The sequence below is a fragment of the Monodon monoceros genome, unplaced genomic scaffold (genome assembly GCF_005190385.1).
Source record: "Monodon monoceros isolate NGI ecotype Baffin Bay Population unplaced genomic scaffold, NGI_Narwhal_1 Super_Scaffold_11, whole genome shotgun sequence".
NCBI lineage: Eukaryota > Metazoa > Chordata > Mammalia > Artiodactyla > Monodontidae > Monodon > Monodon monoceros.
Window position 1 is genome coordinate 86,891,103 of NW_021703767.1, and position 19,652 is coordinate 86,910,754.

Here is a 19,652-nt window from a genome sequence, read left to right on the forward strand (position 1 = left end):
CTGGTACTGGCATAAGGGTAAACGTATAGATCAACAGACCAATCAAATAGAACAGAGAGTTCAGATATAAAACCACATACCTATGGTCAACTGATTTTCAACAAGGCTACCGAGACCATTCAAAGGGGAAAGGACAGTCTTTTCAACAAATAGTACCGGGACAACTACATATCCACATGCAAAAAAATAAAGTTGGACCCCTACCTTATACCATATGTAAAAATTAACTCCAAATGGATCATTGACCTAAATGTCAGAGGTAAAACTACAGAACTCTTAGAAGAAAGCATATGAGAAAATCTCTGTGACCTTGGGTTAGGCAATGGTTTCTCAGGTACACCAAAAGCACAAGTGACAAAAGAAAAAAACAAACAAATTGGACTTCATCAAAATTAAAAACTTTTGTGCTTCAAAGGACACCATCAAGAAAGTGAAAAGACAACCCACACAATGGGAGAAAATCATGTATCTGATAAGGTACCTGTATCCAGAGCTCTTAGAATTCAACAATACAAATAATCTCATTAAAAATAGGCAAAGGATTTGAAGAGACATTTCTTCAAAGATACGTAAATGGCCAATAAGCATATGAAAAGACGTTCATCATTAGCCATTAGGGAAATGCAAATCAAAATGACAATGAGATACCACTTCTCATCCAATGGATTGGGTATAATAAAAACAATAACGAGGGTTGGTGAGGATGTGGAGAAACTGGAACCCTCATACATTGCTGATGGGAATGTTGTACAGCCACTGTTGAAAACAATTTGGTGGTTTCTAAGAAAGTCAAATGTGGAGTTACTATATGACACGGCAATTCCACTCAAAAGAAATGAAAACATGTCCACATAAAAATCTGTACACAAAATATTTATAGCAGCATTACTCATAATAGCCAAAAAGTGGAAACAACCCAAATGTCTACCAACTGATGAAAGGAAAAATAAAATATAGTACATCCATACAACAGACTATTATTCAGCCGTAAAAAGGAATGAAGTACCAATACATGCTACAACATAGATGAACCTTGAAAGCATTATGCTAAGTGATAGAAGCCAAAAACAAAAGATCTCATATTGTATGATTACATTTATATGAAACATCCAAAACAGGCAAATCCACAGAGCCGGAAAGTAGGCTAGTGATTGTCGGGGGCTGGAGAGAGCAGGGGAAATGCGAAAGGGACTGCTATCGTGTACAGAATTTCTTTTTGGAAATTAACTGGTGATGGTGGCACAATTCTGCGAATCTACTAAAAAAAAACACTGAAATGTACACTTTAAATGAGGAAATTATATGGTATGTGAATTATAGCTTCATAAAGTGGATAAAAGTAAAAGCTAACTAAACAGCCCCTATTTCTTCATGCACATTTTTCTATCTCAGGTCCTCCTCATAGCTAGAAGTTTATCCCATCCATATCTTTCCAGTGGTCTTTTTGCTACTGAATTATACAATTTAAAAGGATGAATTAATCTCAACAAAGCTATTATTTAAAAAAGGAGGAAAGACAAAGATTGTGACTTTGCTACATGGGCAAAATAACCATCCCCCAGCCTCATGCAGCAGATTATGAGCTGAAAGGTCATTTTCTGGGACACATCCAGAGGACACAGTAGGACCAAGGGTTAACATCACTGAGGATCACATCAGATTCCAAAGCCATCCCATTTTCTGACCACCTACCTGGCTCTTCCATGTGAACAATGATCCAGTTGAAGGCCACTTCGGCTCCCATATTTCCAGTAAAATACACAGCCTTCCGACACGCTTCCAGAGGGAAACCCATCTCGGCCAGCTGCATCACCGATGACTCATCGATGTCTGATGCTACAGAGCACACAGGATATTCTGGTGTAAAAAAGTCAACCCTATTTCTTCTTGTCTTAGCTTCTCTTCGCCCCTTATCCACATGCTACCCAAAGAACGGGCTATTTTGTTTAACATGTACATGGTGGTTTAACTGTGTTTTGTTTTAAGCCATCCAAATATTAAGCTATTTGAGTTGAGTTTTAATTTTTTTTTTGAGTTTTTTTTTGAGTTTTAATCTTTGACCTAAATAGGAACCATGGTAATTACCTGAACAATCCAAGCACTGAAAAACAACTCTCTAATTTCCTATGGGGAGATCTAGTGTATTCCCAGAACCATTTCAGTCTCTTACATCACTCTCAAGACCACTACAGCAGCCTCTCCTATGGACTGCTGAAATTTGAAGAGAAAAGCATTATCTACAGGCCAAAAAGCCTATTCCTTAAATCTCACAGAAGGTTATAGCAGGCCTTTAGATATATTAGCAATCAAAGAATGTAATCAGCTCTGAGAAATGGAGAGCCCAATGTTATGACAGAAGGGAAGAATGTGTTTGTTAATTGTATACATTTAAGATATTAAAAAAGATTGCTTTACAAACCTAACTTCGGTTTAGACACAGATTTTGTTTTCTTTTCACAATAATATATAGATATTGGTAGAGAGGTGTGTGTTTATCGATACACAGACATAAATATAGATCTGTATGTGTATGCACACATATACATGCTTGTATGCATATGTATACTTGTACATGGGTGTGTATGTATGTCCGTGTGTGTGTACACATACACACCTACAAAGTGCTCTCAAATTATACCAAAGGTGGGGAGGGAACAGGAACACAAAACACACCCCTTATGTTTTCCATGTCCTGAGGTCTGTAATCTACTGAAAACTCTGCCAAAGACAGCAATCAGTAGAAGAACTGAAGAACAGAGACATCTTTTCTACAAAAATTGTACTGAAAATGTATTTACCAAAGTTCTCTCTCAAGAGGATATACAAAACATCCTATCAAGATAAAATTTTAAGAAAGAAATGATGTAGGACAGCAGTGATTCCCCAAATGTGTTCTAGAGAATCCTAGTGTTCTAAGAGAGATGTAATTACTGAACCACAAAACAAGGGACTTCCATGGTCAAATAAGTTTTTTAAACCTGCATTCTCAATTCTCTCTAGAAATTCACAGTGTGCATTAATGTAGTGAAAATTCTAAAGTCCTATAATAAAGACTCCTGCAGTAGGTTGGGATTAACACATACACATTACTATATATAAAACAGATAACCAACAAGGACCTACTGTATAGCACAGGGAACTATACTCAATATTTTACAGTAGCCTATAACAGAATCTAAAAAAAGAATATATATATATATATGTATAACTGAATCACTGCGCTATACACCTGAAACTAACACATTGTAAATCAACTATACTTCAGTCAAATAAAATATTAAAAATATTTTAAAATTTTAGTAACAACAAAAAAGATTCCTGTGGTAAAGAAACTATGAAACTCTCTCTACAGAATACTTTTCAACACCTTGTAAAAGACCCTGTTCCCCAGAATGCAGTTAAAGTAATACAGCTTAATAAATGTATGCATGTATATAATAGCATATTAAATTGAAAATGTATAACTGCATTTTGGGGAAAATACAGTGAGCCAGGCACAGGCAAAGAACAGTAGAAGGACAGATGCCAAATGTTAATAGTGGTTATAAATGAAACCAGAGATGACTGTTTTCACCAATCCATAATTTCTACATATCTTTTCACTTTAGAATAAGAAAATAATCAAAGTTACTCCTTTTAAATATCTGAGAAAGGTAGGATATAAATGTAAATTAACCCAAGATAATACTGTTTTCTCCTGCTGAACATAGGTTATTGCTGATAAGACAGCACGCTTAGATCAGGGGGAAAATGGAGAATGGCTGAACACTCACAGTCAGACAGGCTCTGACACAGTTCCAACCACCCATCACCTCCCCTGGGGCAAAATCCTGGAGGCCGGCTCTCTGCAGGGTCAGGGGCATCGAAACTCCTCACATTCCAGAAAAGGTCGAGTGACATGAAAAGTCCTGGCTCTGGTCCTAGCTCTTGGGTCTCTGAACTTTCCTAGGTCTCAGTTTTATCCTCTATAAAAGGTCACCTACTCTGCCCTTCTTACCGTGACACTCAAACAAGAATCTGGGCTTTGTATTAATAGTACAGTTAAATACAGTTGAAAGAATTTATGGAGTAATAAACTCAACATGACTCATGGTAACCATTCAAAAATACTGTTATCATTACAATCAGATTATTTACAGAGGCAATGGTTCGCCCATGACGCTCGCTGACCCTAACAGCCTTTCCCAGCAATCAGCAAATCAAAATTGACCCAAGAAAGGAAACAGGGAGGTCTAAGCCATGTGATCAATCACGTAAAGCGTTTGCAAAGTAAAACACGTGAACTTCTAAATTAACAACAGTGTCTCCAGAAAGGCTTTGTAGACAAAAAGATTCAGAGTATTTTGTGTTACACACTCCTCCTTCCTGCTAATTAATATCTAAATATTCACTATAAATAGTTTATTTTTTTCATGTTCTTTAGAAAATCAAGAGTATCAACTCTCACAGGTAATTACAAGAACTAAACGACTACAAAATTGACAAACAATCAGGTGGAACTAACACCCTTAAGAGTATTAATTAATACTACCACGTCCTGTCAGTGGTAGACCTTCATTATGTGTCCAGAAGCAGGAGTGGAAAAAGTGACAGGCCACTGTGCCATCACTGCAGAAGGAGGCCTACTCGGGGCCAAAGAGGGAAGAAATGGCATCATTATCCCCCGTTCACACACGAGGAAACTGAGGCTCAGAGAAGTTAATGATTCTAGATCACACAGTCACAAATGGCAGAGCTGAGATACCAGCTCAGGGCTGCTTCGCTCTCACACTAATGTTCACTCTCCTGAACCACAGGGCCACCTAATCACCATGTCACTGGTTTAGATTTGCTGCTACCTCAACTTGCAGACCAAGGACTGTGCCCACCCGGAAAAGCTGCACATACACAGGTACAGAACAATGCCCCTTTACTGAATCCCACAGATAAATGAGTTAGACCGGTAACAACAGTAGGACACTGAGAAAAAAACATAAAAGATACATACGGTCTATCAACTGGTTCATCAGGCGATCTGGAAATTAAAGGACAGGGAGGCAAGTGAGACCAAACCATGGCAAAGTGTTCTGGAGAAAGAAAAAGAGTTAATCCGGAGCACTTGCTCACCACCACCACCACCCTTTGAGATCCCACACTGTTGTCAGCCCCTCCATCCCCCCGTCAGACCACCCCAGCCTGCACGACATAAAGTCATTCCAGGAAGGAGGGAGAATACCAGGTTTCAGGCATTTAGAGCAGATAAACAGGATGCTCTGCTTATCATCTTATTGAACTAAATAATTTCTCTCCCTGTACTTCTAAGAACTCTGTATAATTACAAACCAAGGACTGTTACTGAACATGAGAGAAAGCAGGAGCAATGGTAATAAACCATCTTGTATTTCTCTGACACTCAAGACTGATCTCTTCTTTCTAGAACCTCTTTAATGAACCACCTGTACCCCACATAACCCAGGCTGCCCCACCTACAGGCCCCTTCCCTGCTCTGCGTCCTCTGTAATTTAGCATTTAGAGAATAATGTAACACAGGTGCCGACGCTGAATCCTAGCTTGCTCCTCCTGGATTCACCTTACCCCAACATGGTCACCAATAATATACACTGCTCAGCTGATGGAAATCCTGCAGTGGCAGGGCCCCCAGCCATCTGGCACTATTAGCTAATGTACCTAATTAACTCATTACGAAGGTGAACAGTAAACAGGTGGGCAAACAAAGCCAGAATGAAAGTGATTTCACCAGAATAACTGAGCTAATAATGAAACCAAGATTTCTCCACGCTGCTTTTGGACTCACAAAGGCAATCATTTGTTGCATGTCCTTTTCCCTTTAAAAGTTAAGTATTTTGAACAAGGACTACTTTAAGGTTCAGAGAGTAAGAGAAACCCAAACCACTCCCTTGCTACGAAGCAGTGACAAAGATGGGGAGGTGAGACATGGGCAAGATTTTTAAAACCAACACACATGGTTGAATTTCCCTTTTCGGTTCTCTAAAGGTACTCCAAGGATACAGCTCCCCCAGACGAAGAGCCCACTGAAAACACACCCCTTCTCTTCCCCACAGGCCCAGTAGGGGAAAGAGGGAGGCAGGGGAGGGAGGCAAAGTCAGAGGCAACGTAACCTAAAAACTTTCTGGAGATTTGCTGCCCTCTGCTGCCAGTGATTTCCACGGGCCCGTTTCGACCACTCACGATGGGTCTCTGCGCCTCTTCCCATGACAACTGTAAGCTTACAGTTGCAGCCAGGCTTCACTTCTGTGTGTCCACAGTGGGTTGCAACACAGGAAGGCACCAAGGGACAAGGGAGTGGTGGAAGAAAAGGAACCATTCCAGCAGAGGAGGGGGGAGGGGTCGAGAAGGTCCTCCTGGCAGAAGATGGTACCTTTTGAGTCATCAGGAATAACTACGGGGGGGCTGATGTCCGGAAGTTCCTCCTCTCCTGGCTGTAACCCCCTGGCTCGGAGATGGTTGATATCAAGTAGGTCTGGCATATCAATAGAAACATCTGCAAAACGAGAGAGATTATATTCACTGGGCTCTCCAAATACCCACAATCGCCTCCTAAATCCAACACCATTAACTCTATGCACAAGTGTCTAGGCAGAGCCAAGGGATGCTTTACAGTTCCCTGGAGTAAATCACGGGACCAGAAGACTCACTGAGACTGATAGGATTTTAATGCAGAGTCAGGGGAAACACAGAGGCAGGGTTTCACACTGAACAAGAACAAACGAGGGAAACCAGAGGTTGAAAACTGGGAGCCCATAGAACACGTGTAGACACTTTCTGCTTGATGTTTTTAAAATGTTGGCAACAAATTCCAATTTTTAAATTGGAAAATGTAATTCAGAAGTCCAGATTTCCAGCTCATTTTGAAAAACAAACACCTGTAGCAGAGTCTCACGCGGCAACAACCGCCTGGGGCTGATCTTTAGCTCCCACTCTAGGGCACCGTGTACCCTCCGTGCCCGTCCGTCACAGACCCACCACTCCCACGACCCTGAGCATCACATCTGTGCTATTCTGATTCTTATGGCAGAGAAATGTTTTCCTAATCCACGTCTTCATGCAAAATGGGAACACCCAAGAAAGACCAAGAATGCTATTGCTACCTGTTCCCTACACCCAGCCTACTTCTCTCATTTACATTATCACCCTGTCCTTATTAGGCATCTGAGTTTGCAACCTGTAGTTTATGCCTTTTCTCAGATCATGATGGGTACTGTGATTATTCTACCTAAGGTAATAAAGAATGAAGCTTTAAAGAAATTAATTGAACCTCAAGTGTATTCGTCTTGAGGAACATTTTTTTTTTAACTTCTCAGCCCAGTTGTCATTGTGTTGACTTACTCAAATACAAAATGTATCAGTCTAACAACCTGTTGAGATTTATAACTGCACACATTCGGATATGGTCATAGTGGAAAATGGGTTCAAATGTTGGCAGAGGACATGTCTCTCGGGCTAGCAAACAGAACCTGAAAATACTATCCCCAAAACCAATTATGATGCTAGGTATGTAAATCCTATTTTTAAAACCACCACCCAAAGAAAAGGCTTAGTTAAAAAAAAATTTAAATCTCAGCAGACAGCAAAATCAAACACAATGTCTGACCAACAAAATCAATACAACTGTTCCTCAACAGAAAATTTCAGGTTCATTAAAGAAAGCTTTGAGGCTGCTTTAATTTCAGCAAGACTGTGAAATCTGATCTGAGTTTTTTATCCTTTACCGATATTCGAAGGACAAAGAAAAATAAGAAAACTGTTTCCAAAGCAGTTCAAAGTCTTTAGAAGTCAGTTTTCTCTCTCAGGTCCAAGGAGGAAAGGCTGAGTGACAAGCAGCCTGCCCTCTGCCCTCCTCCCTGCCCACAAAATTATTCCACCAGGAAAAACAGGATAAGCTACAGGCTCACACGCTGCATAATGCCGCGTGGAAACAAGTGCTATGCAAACTGTTAGTGCCAGAGGTTTCTGGGAAATCACTCCCTTGACTTTACATTCTTTTTACTTATCGCCTTCAGATGAGCAGATGAGTGCTTAATTAACCAGCATAGGGACTGATGGTTGTTTTTTAAGTGCTCAAAAACATAAAAACTTTAAAAGACTGGCAAACAGTCTGAGGTACTTGCTTGAGAAATCAGAGGGTAAAACTGTACATCCTTCCATGGCCCTGAGGACAGCCTAGGAACACCTTGATATTCGATCGAGATGATGGAGAAAATGTTCCTCTGCATTGTCTGGAAAGCTAACCTCTAACAATGGTCAAGGGCCTTTAAGATTAGCAAGAAGAAAGCCCACTTCAGCCAAAGTCACGTCCCTTTCTTGACTTTTTAATACAACTGACTATACTCATGTTATTATTAACAAAATGCGTATGACTTAAGCAAATGTCATTAGCCACACCTGCCTGCTTCAGAGGCAGAGGCGAGATGCTAAGAAGAGAGTATATTTTCAATTACTTGCACCTCCAAGCGTGGTTTTCGGACCAGCAGCATCAGCCTCACCTGGGAATGTATTAGAATAAAGCACCCCTGGGCACCCCCCAGCCCCAGACCTGCTGAATCAGCACCTGCATTTTACCAAGATCTGTTAAAGTTTGGGAAGCATGGTTTGATAACGTGAGGCTCCTGTTTTCACTCTTAGAATCTGGTCATTCCAGAACCCATTATTAGAGGGATGGGTTAGCATGTGGCAATAATTTTTTTTTTTTTTTTTTACTATCAGTGCTTATCATATATTCTTATCTTTCAAAAGAGAAAAGTGGGAATCATGGAAAAAGAATGAAATGAAACTGTTTCTGGCAGCCAGCCACATGGGCTCTTTCACATGCCATGTTTTTTAAATAGCTAATTTGATGTTACAAGCAAAAGCATGCAAAAGATACCTACCAAATTTTTTGGGAACCCAGTCAAGACCAAAAGTGAACTTCTTTATCTGCACTACCAAGTATTCAGGGAATGAGGCAAAGCGAGATGTTCTGGGAAACACAAGGGGATTAGATCAATGAAACAAGGCAATAAGAATTATAAATACAGTTCACGAAGCATCAAAAGCTGTGTCTGAGGCACACCCAGCAGTTCCAGTGGCTGCACTGAAAAGGAGGAACACGCACACACACCCGAGTGGACACACACTCACCACCTCACCGTTCATCCTGGCCTTTTCACGAGAAGAAAATGTTTAACAGAGGACCATGTTGTCCCTGAGGATGATTTTGGGCAAGTTGCAAATTTATTACTTTTACTTTGCTGTGGCATTTTATATTTCTGAAAAGTGGTTTTCAACCATAAACATTTGTTTTCTTCTAAAACCCTTGCTAGAATTTAGTATATGTATTTGTAGGTGTGTGTGGGCACCTGTGCATTGTGTTTGTGTAGGTTTGAAAAAGCTCCCCGAGCAATCCTGACACACACCCAACCTGCTCCCACTAAGAGTCTCTATCTGGTAGCACAGAGTTGCCATAAGGAGGGTTTATTGGAAATTTGGTTGAGGCTGACTATTGGAAATGCCAGGGCCTCATTAAAATACTACTGCACCTAAAACCCATGGCCACATGGATCCTAAAGGTGTGTGTATATAGCTAAATCTGGGCCTTAAATTAAAAAATTAATATATATGGTCAATGTCTTAAGTTTCACTTCAGACTTTCAGGAATGCTTAATTGCCTGAACGTGAGTTTGATAATTTTATGCACAAACTATTCAACTTATACACCAAATTCATGCCCCGGTTCCAGCTCATTCTCTCCACACTTATTACCTTGTTTATAACGACCATTTCCATTTAAGTGTCAATGTGGGTACAGTAGGTATATGGAAAAAAGAAAATCAGCTGTAGGCAGATACTATAGGTACCTTTTAAAATAAAAGATTCTAGAACATGCTCCTTACAAACTCTACTTTTCAAATCCAGTCACTGCCTTCTACGTGACATGCATCTTCCCAGAATTCAGAAAACAACGCTAATGCATTGCTGCCCCCTAGTGTACAAGAGAAGCCACGGTTCAGGGGCAGAGGACTGTCCAAAAAGTGTCAAAAGGCTTGGATGCTACTTAATTCACTCCAAATTGGACCCTTTTTGAAGCTTCATCTTCACATTTACAAAATAGATTTATTAATAATTTCTACCTGCCAGGGCTGTGCAATGTTCATGAATGACATGAAACCACCTGGCACACAAGACTGTGCTGTGTATATCTAAGGAATCAGCATGATTATTTTGTCATGAAAGACCTAGAATCCACGAGGCCCTGGACACTGACCTGGTTTGTCACTGATCTGTATTTTGCCACAGGCAAGTCACTTAACCTCTCTGGATCTCAAAATCTCCATCACAAGGAGGATAGAAGGGTACAGGCAATAATATAAGGGAGTTCTTCAAAAACCAGGAGCTGAACTATCATTAGCCTGCCTCACTTTCCAGAAATTATACATTACTGCTAATTAGGTTTTCCTGTCTTCTGAGAAGCAGTAATATCAATACATGATCACTCTTAAATATAGATGAATCCTCAGTTTCACCAAAAACCAAGAAACTCCATCTGGTATTTTCAACCACTGTAAAAATGTCCTCTCTGACCCCTTCCTCTTACCACATTCACTTAAAAACTGGAAAATATATCATAGTGAAATCAACCAAAAGTCCTCAGTAACTCAATGATTTCCAAACTGTGGTTCAGGAGCCCAAAGACTCCTGCAGTTGCTCTGCAGTCAGTATCTGGGTGAGGAATCAGCCGGTAATAACCATGGGGTGGGAGGCAGTGGAGGAAACTCGAGGCTGGTTGGCTGGGGGGACTGGCGAGGGATAATTTAACACATCACTTTGTTATGGGTAGCTACCAACCTAAGAGTACCAGAAAGCAGGTTAGATGGTGCCCACATTATATTTACCCTAATAGGTAAACATTCCTTATTCATCTTTGTAACCTCTATAGGGTCTTAAGCTGAATCACACATGTAGTGACTGCTCAATATAAATGTGTTCAATCTCAACGAATACTTGGCATTCATTAATTAGAGGCTTGGGACATCAAGCTTGTTAAATCCAGCAAAGTTATACACCACTTACCCTCTTATTCCTAAAATCATTCCTGGAATTAAAATTTTTCTTGAAAAGTTATGTATTTAATAAATACCATTAGAATATAAATCATTCAAAAAGGTCTAGACAGACACAGAGCAAATTTACCTCAAAGAATTGTTACGGGAACTGAGTTAGGACATAAAGTGCTTAGAACTTTATGTCCTAAGTGCCTGACAACAATACTTTATCTATTGACAACTTATTATTATTTAAAATATAACAATTGTTCACTTATTACAATTCAGGCAAAAACATTATGAAAGCCTTAAATATATATAAACTGTCCCTCTCCCTGAAATTGACTATTTTATTGAAAACCTGGTCGCTAAAAAAATACAATTCTATCCTTTCCACTAAATATGTTGAAAACATGATAATCAACCACAGTCAAATTGTACAATCCAAGGCAGAAAAAAAAGATAAAAGTAATGTAATAACAATTACAGTATATATTTACTCTGCCAGACACTGTACAAAGCATTTTATGTAGCTTATCTGTCTTAATCCTCACCTCAACCCTATAAAGAAAGTTATTTTATTATTCCCGGTTTACATATAAGGAAAGAGGCTTATGGAGGTGAGGTCACTTGGCCAAGGTCACATACCAATAAGTTCTATGCTGAGGATTCCAACGCTGCCAGTCTACCTAAAGCTTGTGCTCTGGAACCCCACACCGTGCTTTTCTCTTCGTAAATGATAAAGGTCAAGACAAAATCTCTCCCTGTTGACCCTTAATCCATGAGCTGCTTGAGGGGAGGAACTAGGTCTTGTTCAATTCATTGCCCAGAATATACTAGATGAGCAATAATATTTGCTGGGTGAATAAAATTTCCAAACACTAATATTCTTCCCAGTCACTGTCTGTTCAGGACCAATTAAGGGAAGGCTCTTTATGTCTGGTCCATATTGACCCAAGATCTACCAACAGGACATCTTTTGCCTCTTCCTGGCCTTTCAGACTCTGGGTCTAACACAGGAAAAATTCAAGGCTCCAAATTAACATAATAAGGAGATAATGTCTATACTATTGGCAATAAGAAAAAGCAAGAAAAAAAGATCTTTTAGGAATCCACTGAACTGGTTTCCCCAAAACTATTATTTGAAACACGATAAGGTATAATAAGGAATAAACAAGGCTATATAAGGATTATAAAGATACAAACATAAGCAAGCACGATAAGAAATATGCGGGCAGTGTACAACACAAGGATTAAGAGTTTAAACTTTGAACTTGAATGAATTCCAAGTCTGCCACTTAGTGGCCAATTACTTCTTTTATTTCCTCGTCTGTAAAATAGGGAGAATAATGCACCTACCTCGTAGCAATACTAAGAGGATTTAAGTGATAACTGATGGGAAGCACTTAGCACATAACCGGGAATAATAAATGTGCCATAATGGTAGCTGCTTTATTACCCTAAAACATTGGTTTTTCCTTTCCCACAAGACCAGTTTTCAATTATCAACAATTGTGATACATCCAGTATTAACTTTCTTTCATATGCATTTAACCATAAGAGCATGTGTGTATGCAAAAGACAGAGAAAATTTAATATCTACTGTTAAGGCTTAGAGAAAGCAGAGACCCCTCCTCAAGGATTCTAGGTTAATTATGTTAGCACTGCCTACAACTAAATATTTTATAGCATTTGAGGAGAAAATCAAGTCAGCACGCATTATTCCTCCACTCGGGTGTAAGAAGGAATTGGGCGGTGACTTTGCCCCAGGATAGAATGCAAGCTGGGAAGTGGACACAGGAGAAGAATCCAGATCTCCCAGGGATCAGAAACTGTCTCTGTGGAAAGCTAACACCTCCTAGCTCCACTTTAAAGATGGGCCTTTTCCTAGTGATGAGAAGGCTCCTTCCCTAAGGCCCAGAGAGTGACATACTCTCTGGGCCTTAGGGAAGACTCGCCACCACTTTACTGAAGAGCACAAAAGGGTGACCAAGTGGACAGGGCAATGAAGACCACTCTGCAGCTCACATGTGATGTTGGGGGCTTTCTAAGCCTAGAAAGCCTCTGATCACCTCCACCCCATACAGTATCATAATTAAAGCACAAAGAGAAAAGGATGTTTGAGGAATCTTCAGCCTACTGTCAATAATTAAATTTAGGAAAATAAATAAAAATCAACATGCTGTACACAAAGTCACAATGTTGTATATATTTCAAAAAGTTGAAAGAAAAAAAAAAGTTGTTTCCACCACTAATATAATATAGTGTGTAGCTTTCTAACTGCCCAAAGATGTGTCCAAGTTGTAGTGAAGTGAATCTCGAACATTTAACATGCCAGCTCACCAACTGTTATCTTCAAGGACACACACAAACATACACACGCACGCACACACACACACACACACACTCCAAAACTGAGCAGTCCTCAGATGAAAACTTACCCCACAATGGATAACGGATAATTGAACTATTATTAATCTCAGTTAGACATGAAGAAACTTTTTAAAGGAAATTATTGTAAGAAAATATGGCTTTTTTTAAGCTCTTGAAATAAATTCTTGTTTTCCCATTTTTAACACATGAAGTCGTCATCTGAAACAGAGGCATCCTGAGAGATGGCTGTCACACACAATAAGTAATTCAGGTTTGACTGCTACTTGAAGTTGGGATAAACACAGCCAGCAGTAGCTCGTCCATGCTTCCCTGCCCTTCACATCAACAAGAGCTCAGGCATAGCCTAGAAGAAAAATGGCTGAAGAATATCTAGAAGTAGTAAGACTACCAGAGCCTAACTTTTAGACCTTCCCCCTTTTTAGGCCACTGTAAATACTCTTTCTCCAGCTATATGAAGTGTGCCGGCAAAGACTTGACAGTATTAAATCAATTAAGGTGTCAAGTGGAGAAAAAAAAATTTTTTTTTAATGTACCTGACAATAAGGCTCACAATATAGAAACAGAACATCTCCTGACCACATCCTGGGCAGCTCATTGGAACAATGCTCAGGAGCCCTGATATCCACTTTGAGATGCCCTGAGACCCCGGATCTCCAGGCAGGTACACAGCCACCAAGTTCTAAGCCAAATCTTTCATTTTGGAATCAAAAATCTATCACAGTGGAGTATAAATACTTAAGACTGTCATAAGTATTTTTCTAATTTCTTCATTAATATCATCTTGCCGTGGATGGGGAGGGTTCTTGGCTATACCCTTGACAAAAAAAAAACGAAAAGAAAACGCAAATTCCCTATAAAGGATAAACTACAACCTGGCTTTAAAAAAAAAAAGCATTCCCTTGCACATGATACAGATTACAACAAGCCTGTTTTACTGGACAGGTCTCACACAAGTGAGGTCTACAACAACTAGCGTTGTGTAAATCATAATCCCATCTTGCCACACATGAGCAAGCATGCAGACCTGTACAATGCCCCCCAACCCTCCCCTAACCCGGTCCCCACCTCTCAAGGCCCCCTCCTTATCCTACTGCCACCACACAAGCACGCACACACTTACTTCACACCCGCAGACTTTGCTTGTAGGGCGCTGCTCCAGAAATCATCAACGTTTTCTGGTTCAGAAAAGGCCTGAAGGCAGGCACTAAATGGTATCTTGGCACGAACCAGCTCGGGAAGGGGTCTTCTGTTTGCTTCTGCTTCCCTTCTCGTTAGTTCATAGGCAATCAGTTCATCTGAACAAAAGAGCAAATGAATGACTTTGCAATCACTTAATTTCGTGAAATGAAAAAGACCCCCTTGAACAATGAACCATCTTCACTGAAGGTTTCTGGGGTGGGGCAGGATTGCTTACTTGCTGCCCTCCACAGAACCAGAGGAGCCTGCTGAAATCCTGTTTAGAGTGGCACTGCCAGGATGCATCGAGCCATTCATAATTTTTTGCCTGTTCCCCTTTGAGACTGACGGGAGGGAACTGTGAACTCCAGCCCAGGTGAGAGGTTCAGACCATGCATGTGCTGTTAAGTGATTCACGAACCTGGACTTTCATTTGTCCAGAGGTCAAGGCTGGTTTGATCCCAATACCACCCTCTAATCACAAAGTCTTCACACCAGAGAATTTCGCACTGAAAGAAATCCGAGGGCTCACCTCTTCCCGGCCCTTCACTATGATTAGAGGTCATGGAGGGTGCAGGCCAAAGAGCAGGATGAACTATAAGGACCGCAGTTATCCAAGGCACCCAGCCCATGATCCTACCCAGCACTGCCAAGACAACTTCGTGTTGGTGTTACCCGACACTGCAGAGAGCAGAGCGGCCAACCTAGAAGGCCTTTCTACGCTATCCCTGTTCAAATGGTTACACACCAAGGGAAAAAGAAGTGAGTGCACCGTGAACTTCCCAAGAGTCAGCAGATCTGCTCTTGGAAACTACCTGTAAGTCAAAATTTTATATAGATTTCAAATGGACCTTTCTGGGAATTTCTTTTGTTACAAAAAAATCCCTTCTGATTTATCAGGTTTTAGACACACTGATACACCTTTGTGTTTTCTTAAACATATCTGAATATGCTTTTACAGTTCATTCCCCAGTCCAAAATCAGTTTATGATAGACTTCTATCTAGGATGCTAGCATTAGGTGTTCCCAGCAATCAGTTTCCTGAGACTAAATTTTAAGTCTCATTTCTGCAAAAAGAAAAAAGATTTACCACTCATAAATTCTGAGTTAGGATCACAGAACTGAGCACAATATGTTAGTATCCCCAAGGTAGGCAAGAGACAGCAATTAAGCCTAGTGCTAAAAAGGAAACAAACCACAGACACCCCCACCCCCATTTCTACTTTGTATAATGAATAAGAATTTAAAAACCGGTCAAAAGCTGCATGAGTTTATAGAAAATGGAAATCGTTTCATCTTAAAATCATCATAATCACCATTTTCCAATTAACACAATAAAGTAACTACACCCCAAACAAACAAACAAAAAAAGGAAAAAGGCCAGCCAGGGAGTCATTAAACCTTACAAAAATGACCAGTTCACAGGAAATAAGCAATCTAGCAGATATTTCTCCTTTTTCTGCTTTTAAGACGTTAATTCTAAGAAATACCATTCATCTATCCTGCTTGGGAAGAACCAGATCGGACTGACTGAAGGAACCTTCCCCTGAGGTCCCCCCACCTTCCTCCTGCTTCCAAGGTCCAGAGACCCTTCCAAGGAGCCTCGCCCCACAAAGAGCCCTGCCACACTTTATCTCCCACAACAGGCATCTTACTCGGATGCCAAAGCTGGATTATTTTTAAGAGGCCTCTCTCTGCTTGAATGTCTCACATCAAAACATGCAGCTCTGGGGCTTCCCTGGTGGCGCAGTGGTTGGGAGCCCGCCTGCCGATGCGGGGGACGCGGGTTCATGCCCCAGTCCGGGAGGATCCCACATGCCGCGGAGCAGCTGGGCCCGTGAGCCATGGACGCTGAGCCTGCGCGTCCGGAGCCTGTGCTCTGCAACGGGAGAGGCCATGGCAGTGAGAGGCCCACATACCGCGAAAAAAAAAAAAAACCATGCAGTTCTGGGGCTTCCCTGGTGGCACAGTGGTTGGGAGTCCGCCTGCCGATGCGGCGGACGCGGGTTCATGCCCCGGTCCGGGAGGATCCCATATGCCACGGAGCGGCTGGGCCCGTGGGCCATGGCCGCTGGGCCTGCGCGTCCGGAGCCTGTGCTCCGCAGCGGGAGAGGTCGCGGCAGTGGGAGGCCCGCATACCGCCAAAAAATAAACAAACGAAACAAAAAATAACATGCAGTTCTGATCACTCCCCTCAGACCTTCCACACAACTTGTGAGTGATAATATTAAATTACAAATAATTTCCTCTAAATTAAGCTGCCTCTAAACCAACCAGTTGGTCAAATTTATAGGCACTGAAGTAGGTTCCCTCCATAAGCCCTCCACAAAAATGTCAAAAGAAAGTCACATGGGGACTGAGGAAAAGATGAAAAGAGACATGCAAACCAGACACCGTCCGGGCTGGGTCTGCTCCTGACATGACTGCAGAGACTGAGCTGCAGTATCGCTGACTTGAGGGTTTTCATGTGTGAAGAAGCACACTGCTCATTTCCCACTTTAGAACGTTACCCTTGTTGGTTGCCGTCTCCATGGCCACAGGTAACTGCATCAGGTAATCCACCCTCTCCGTGTAGCGGACTTTTCGGGTCTGACAGCACTGAATACGTTCTTCCACCAAAAACCGAAAAACATCACTTGGGTTTTCTGAGCCAATGCGGTTCCTCTGAAGGTTGGATTATAACAAGTTAGTAAATTTGTGGATATTAAGCCATGAATAAAAATTAGCACAGAATCAAATATAAAGCTGATGTAAAGATCTGGTGTTACTAAACGCTCCCCCTGGGCATGCCAGTTCACCAGAGTACAGGAAAAGACTGGTAGTTACCTAAAGTCCAAAAATGGGAGATTGGTTAAATATAGTTCATCATGTGAATTAATATTATGCAGCCATTAAAAGTCATGTCAGAGGGACTGACCTAGAAAGAATTAGAAGAAAGGAGATGTGGAAGCCCAGCTAAAGAGAAAGGGGAAAAAAAAATCAAGGACTGCCTTGGAAAAATTAAGCCATGTATGATACGATTATATAAATGCACTAATGTAAATTATACAGAAATAAAAATCATGCTATATTCCAGTAGGTGATGACGTGGCAAAACGTTCACAACAGGTTAAGTGAAAAACACTGCTCACAAACCAACACGTAGAAAATGGATAGCACCTGGAAAATGACTAGGGGGGAAGGGTCAGACACCAAAATGCTAGCACTGCTTGTGTGTGGGAGCAGGTAGCATGGGAGGTTTTGATTTTCTCCTTTGTGCCTGTTTCCACAAGGAACACATCTGTCATCAGGAAAAAAGTAGTTATTTTTTAAGAGAGGGGAAAAAAGGCTTTACTCATGAATTCTCAGTGGCCTTTAAAAAACCACAGCATTTATTAATGTGAGTCGACTCTGCTCTGAGCCAAGTGACCATCTCAGAGTGATGGCAGGAGGACACCAAATACCACGTGGGACTCTGAAGGAGCTTATCACAGAGACAAAAAACAAAAAAGGCAAATGAAATAATGGATAAACACTCCCAGAACACATTCAAATTAGGAGGAGAACAGAGAGTCCCACAAGTGCCCAGGAGGCCGGGCATGAGGGGCAACTACATCAAGCGGTCTGAGCAGAGAAAGGCCCAAAGATGCCGACTCTGAGGGAGCCTGGCCAGAGAGAGATTTAGGTGGGGAGTGGAGGGGCGGAGCATTCCAGCCACACCAGCAGGGACTGCACGCAGGGGTGGGCACACTTCTTACAACCCTTTTGAGCATTTCTGAAGACTGACTTACCTCTACTAGATTCACCAGGTGCAAGAAAAATTCCTGGGCATCCTGCTGTCTGTTGGAGGAGAATTCCGGGTGGCTCCTGCTCACAAAGGCCTTAAACATGCGTGGTGAGATCCCATTCTGTTGAGGCTAAAAAATAAAACCAACTCACAATACTTTCATACACATTAGCAGCACTAAGTGGGAAGCAGAGTGGGGATTAACATTAGCCCCGATTTCAGATAAGAAAACTGAAGCCCCCGTTAGCTAAATAGTGATAGCGGCCAGCATGCACTGGATGTTGATTATGTACCAGGCACTGTGCTATGAGCCTGACGTGAGAACAGGATGGGGCTCTTCCTGTTGACTTCCCCTGAAGGAAGTTAAAGGAGAGGAGAGGTCTACAGCATCTCCTGTCCCCTCGGCCCATGAGGGAACAGGAGAGAAAGTAAAGGAAATGGCTCTGCAACACCCCAGGCAACCACTGCAGAGCTGCCGGGCTCATGGAGCTCCCAGGAGCTTGCCCTCACCTGGAGAAGCGGAGGGAGGCTGCCTGCAGCTGCCAGGATGGGAAGAGCAAGGATAACTTTGGCTGACGAGGATGTGCGCCCTTCCCCGGGGGCTAAAAGGACAGAAGGCAGCCAGGCTCCCCTAGAAAGGACACTGCATAAGGTGAGGGAGGGCAGCTGAGGAGACTATGGCAGGAGCTGGGGGAAGAGGGGGGGTTACAGAGGTCATCGGGGAGGGCATCAGGTAAAAGGTCCCTGTGGAGGTCCCTGAGGGGACAAGCAGGGGTGGAGGGCATCTGTGAAGAACCACTAATGTGCCCCCCACAAAAAGGCTGGCCATGATAGAAGACTCATGGCAGCCAAGAGGGAGCAAACGCACTAGCTCAGGCAAAGGCTCTGCCTTGTCTCCAATCCCCCCAACCCTTGATCCTTGACTCTGGAGGGGCCAGAGGGGGTGGGAGGAGGCAAAGAGGTGGAGCAAGGACAAACAAAGACCGGAGGATGCCGACGCCGACCCTTCTACACTGCTGGTTTCCAAGCCTCCCGAGCTTGGTAGCGGGAGAAGCTTTAAACTGGCTTTAATGTGAACTGGGCTTTTTTTTTTTTTTTTGCGGTACGCGGGCCTCTCACTGTTGTGGCCTCTCCCGTTGCGGAGCACAGGCTCCGGACGCACAGGCTCAGCGGCCATGGCTCACGGGCCCAGCCGCTCCGTGGCATGTGGGATCTTCGCGGACCGGGGCACGAACCCGTGTCCCCTGCATCGGCAGGCGGACTCTCAACCACTGCAT

At 42.2% G+C, this 19,652-nt stretch overlaps 1 protein-coding gene across 1 annotated transcript in view; it reads right to left on the reverse strand.

The window, feature by feature from the left end:
* The window catches only part of USP13 (ubiquitin specific peptidase 13), a 118,166-nt gene that overhangs the window by 24,487 nt on the left and 74,027 nt on the right, over positions 1-19,652 (reverse strand). The window contains exons 11-17 of the mRNA XM_029214573.1: positions 18,380-18,505; positions 17,120-17,273; positions 14,554-14,728; positions 8,889-8,977; positions 6,380-6,502; positions 4,988-5,014; positions 1,693-1,836 (exon numbers count right to left, since the gene is read on the reverse strand). Coding sequence (XP_029070406.1) covers positions 1,693-1,836; positions 4,988-5,014; positions 6,380-6,502; positions 8,889-8,977; positions 14,554-14,728; positions 17,120-17,273; positions 18,380-18,505 — 838 coding nt within the window. The remainder of the gene's footprint in view (positions 1-1,692; positions 1,837-4,987; positions 5,015-6,379; positions 6,503-8,888; positions 8,978-14,553; positions 14,729-17,119; positions 17,274-18,379; positions 18,506-19,652) is intronic.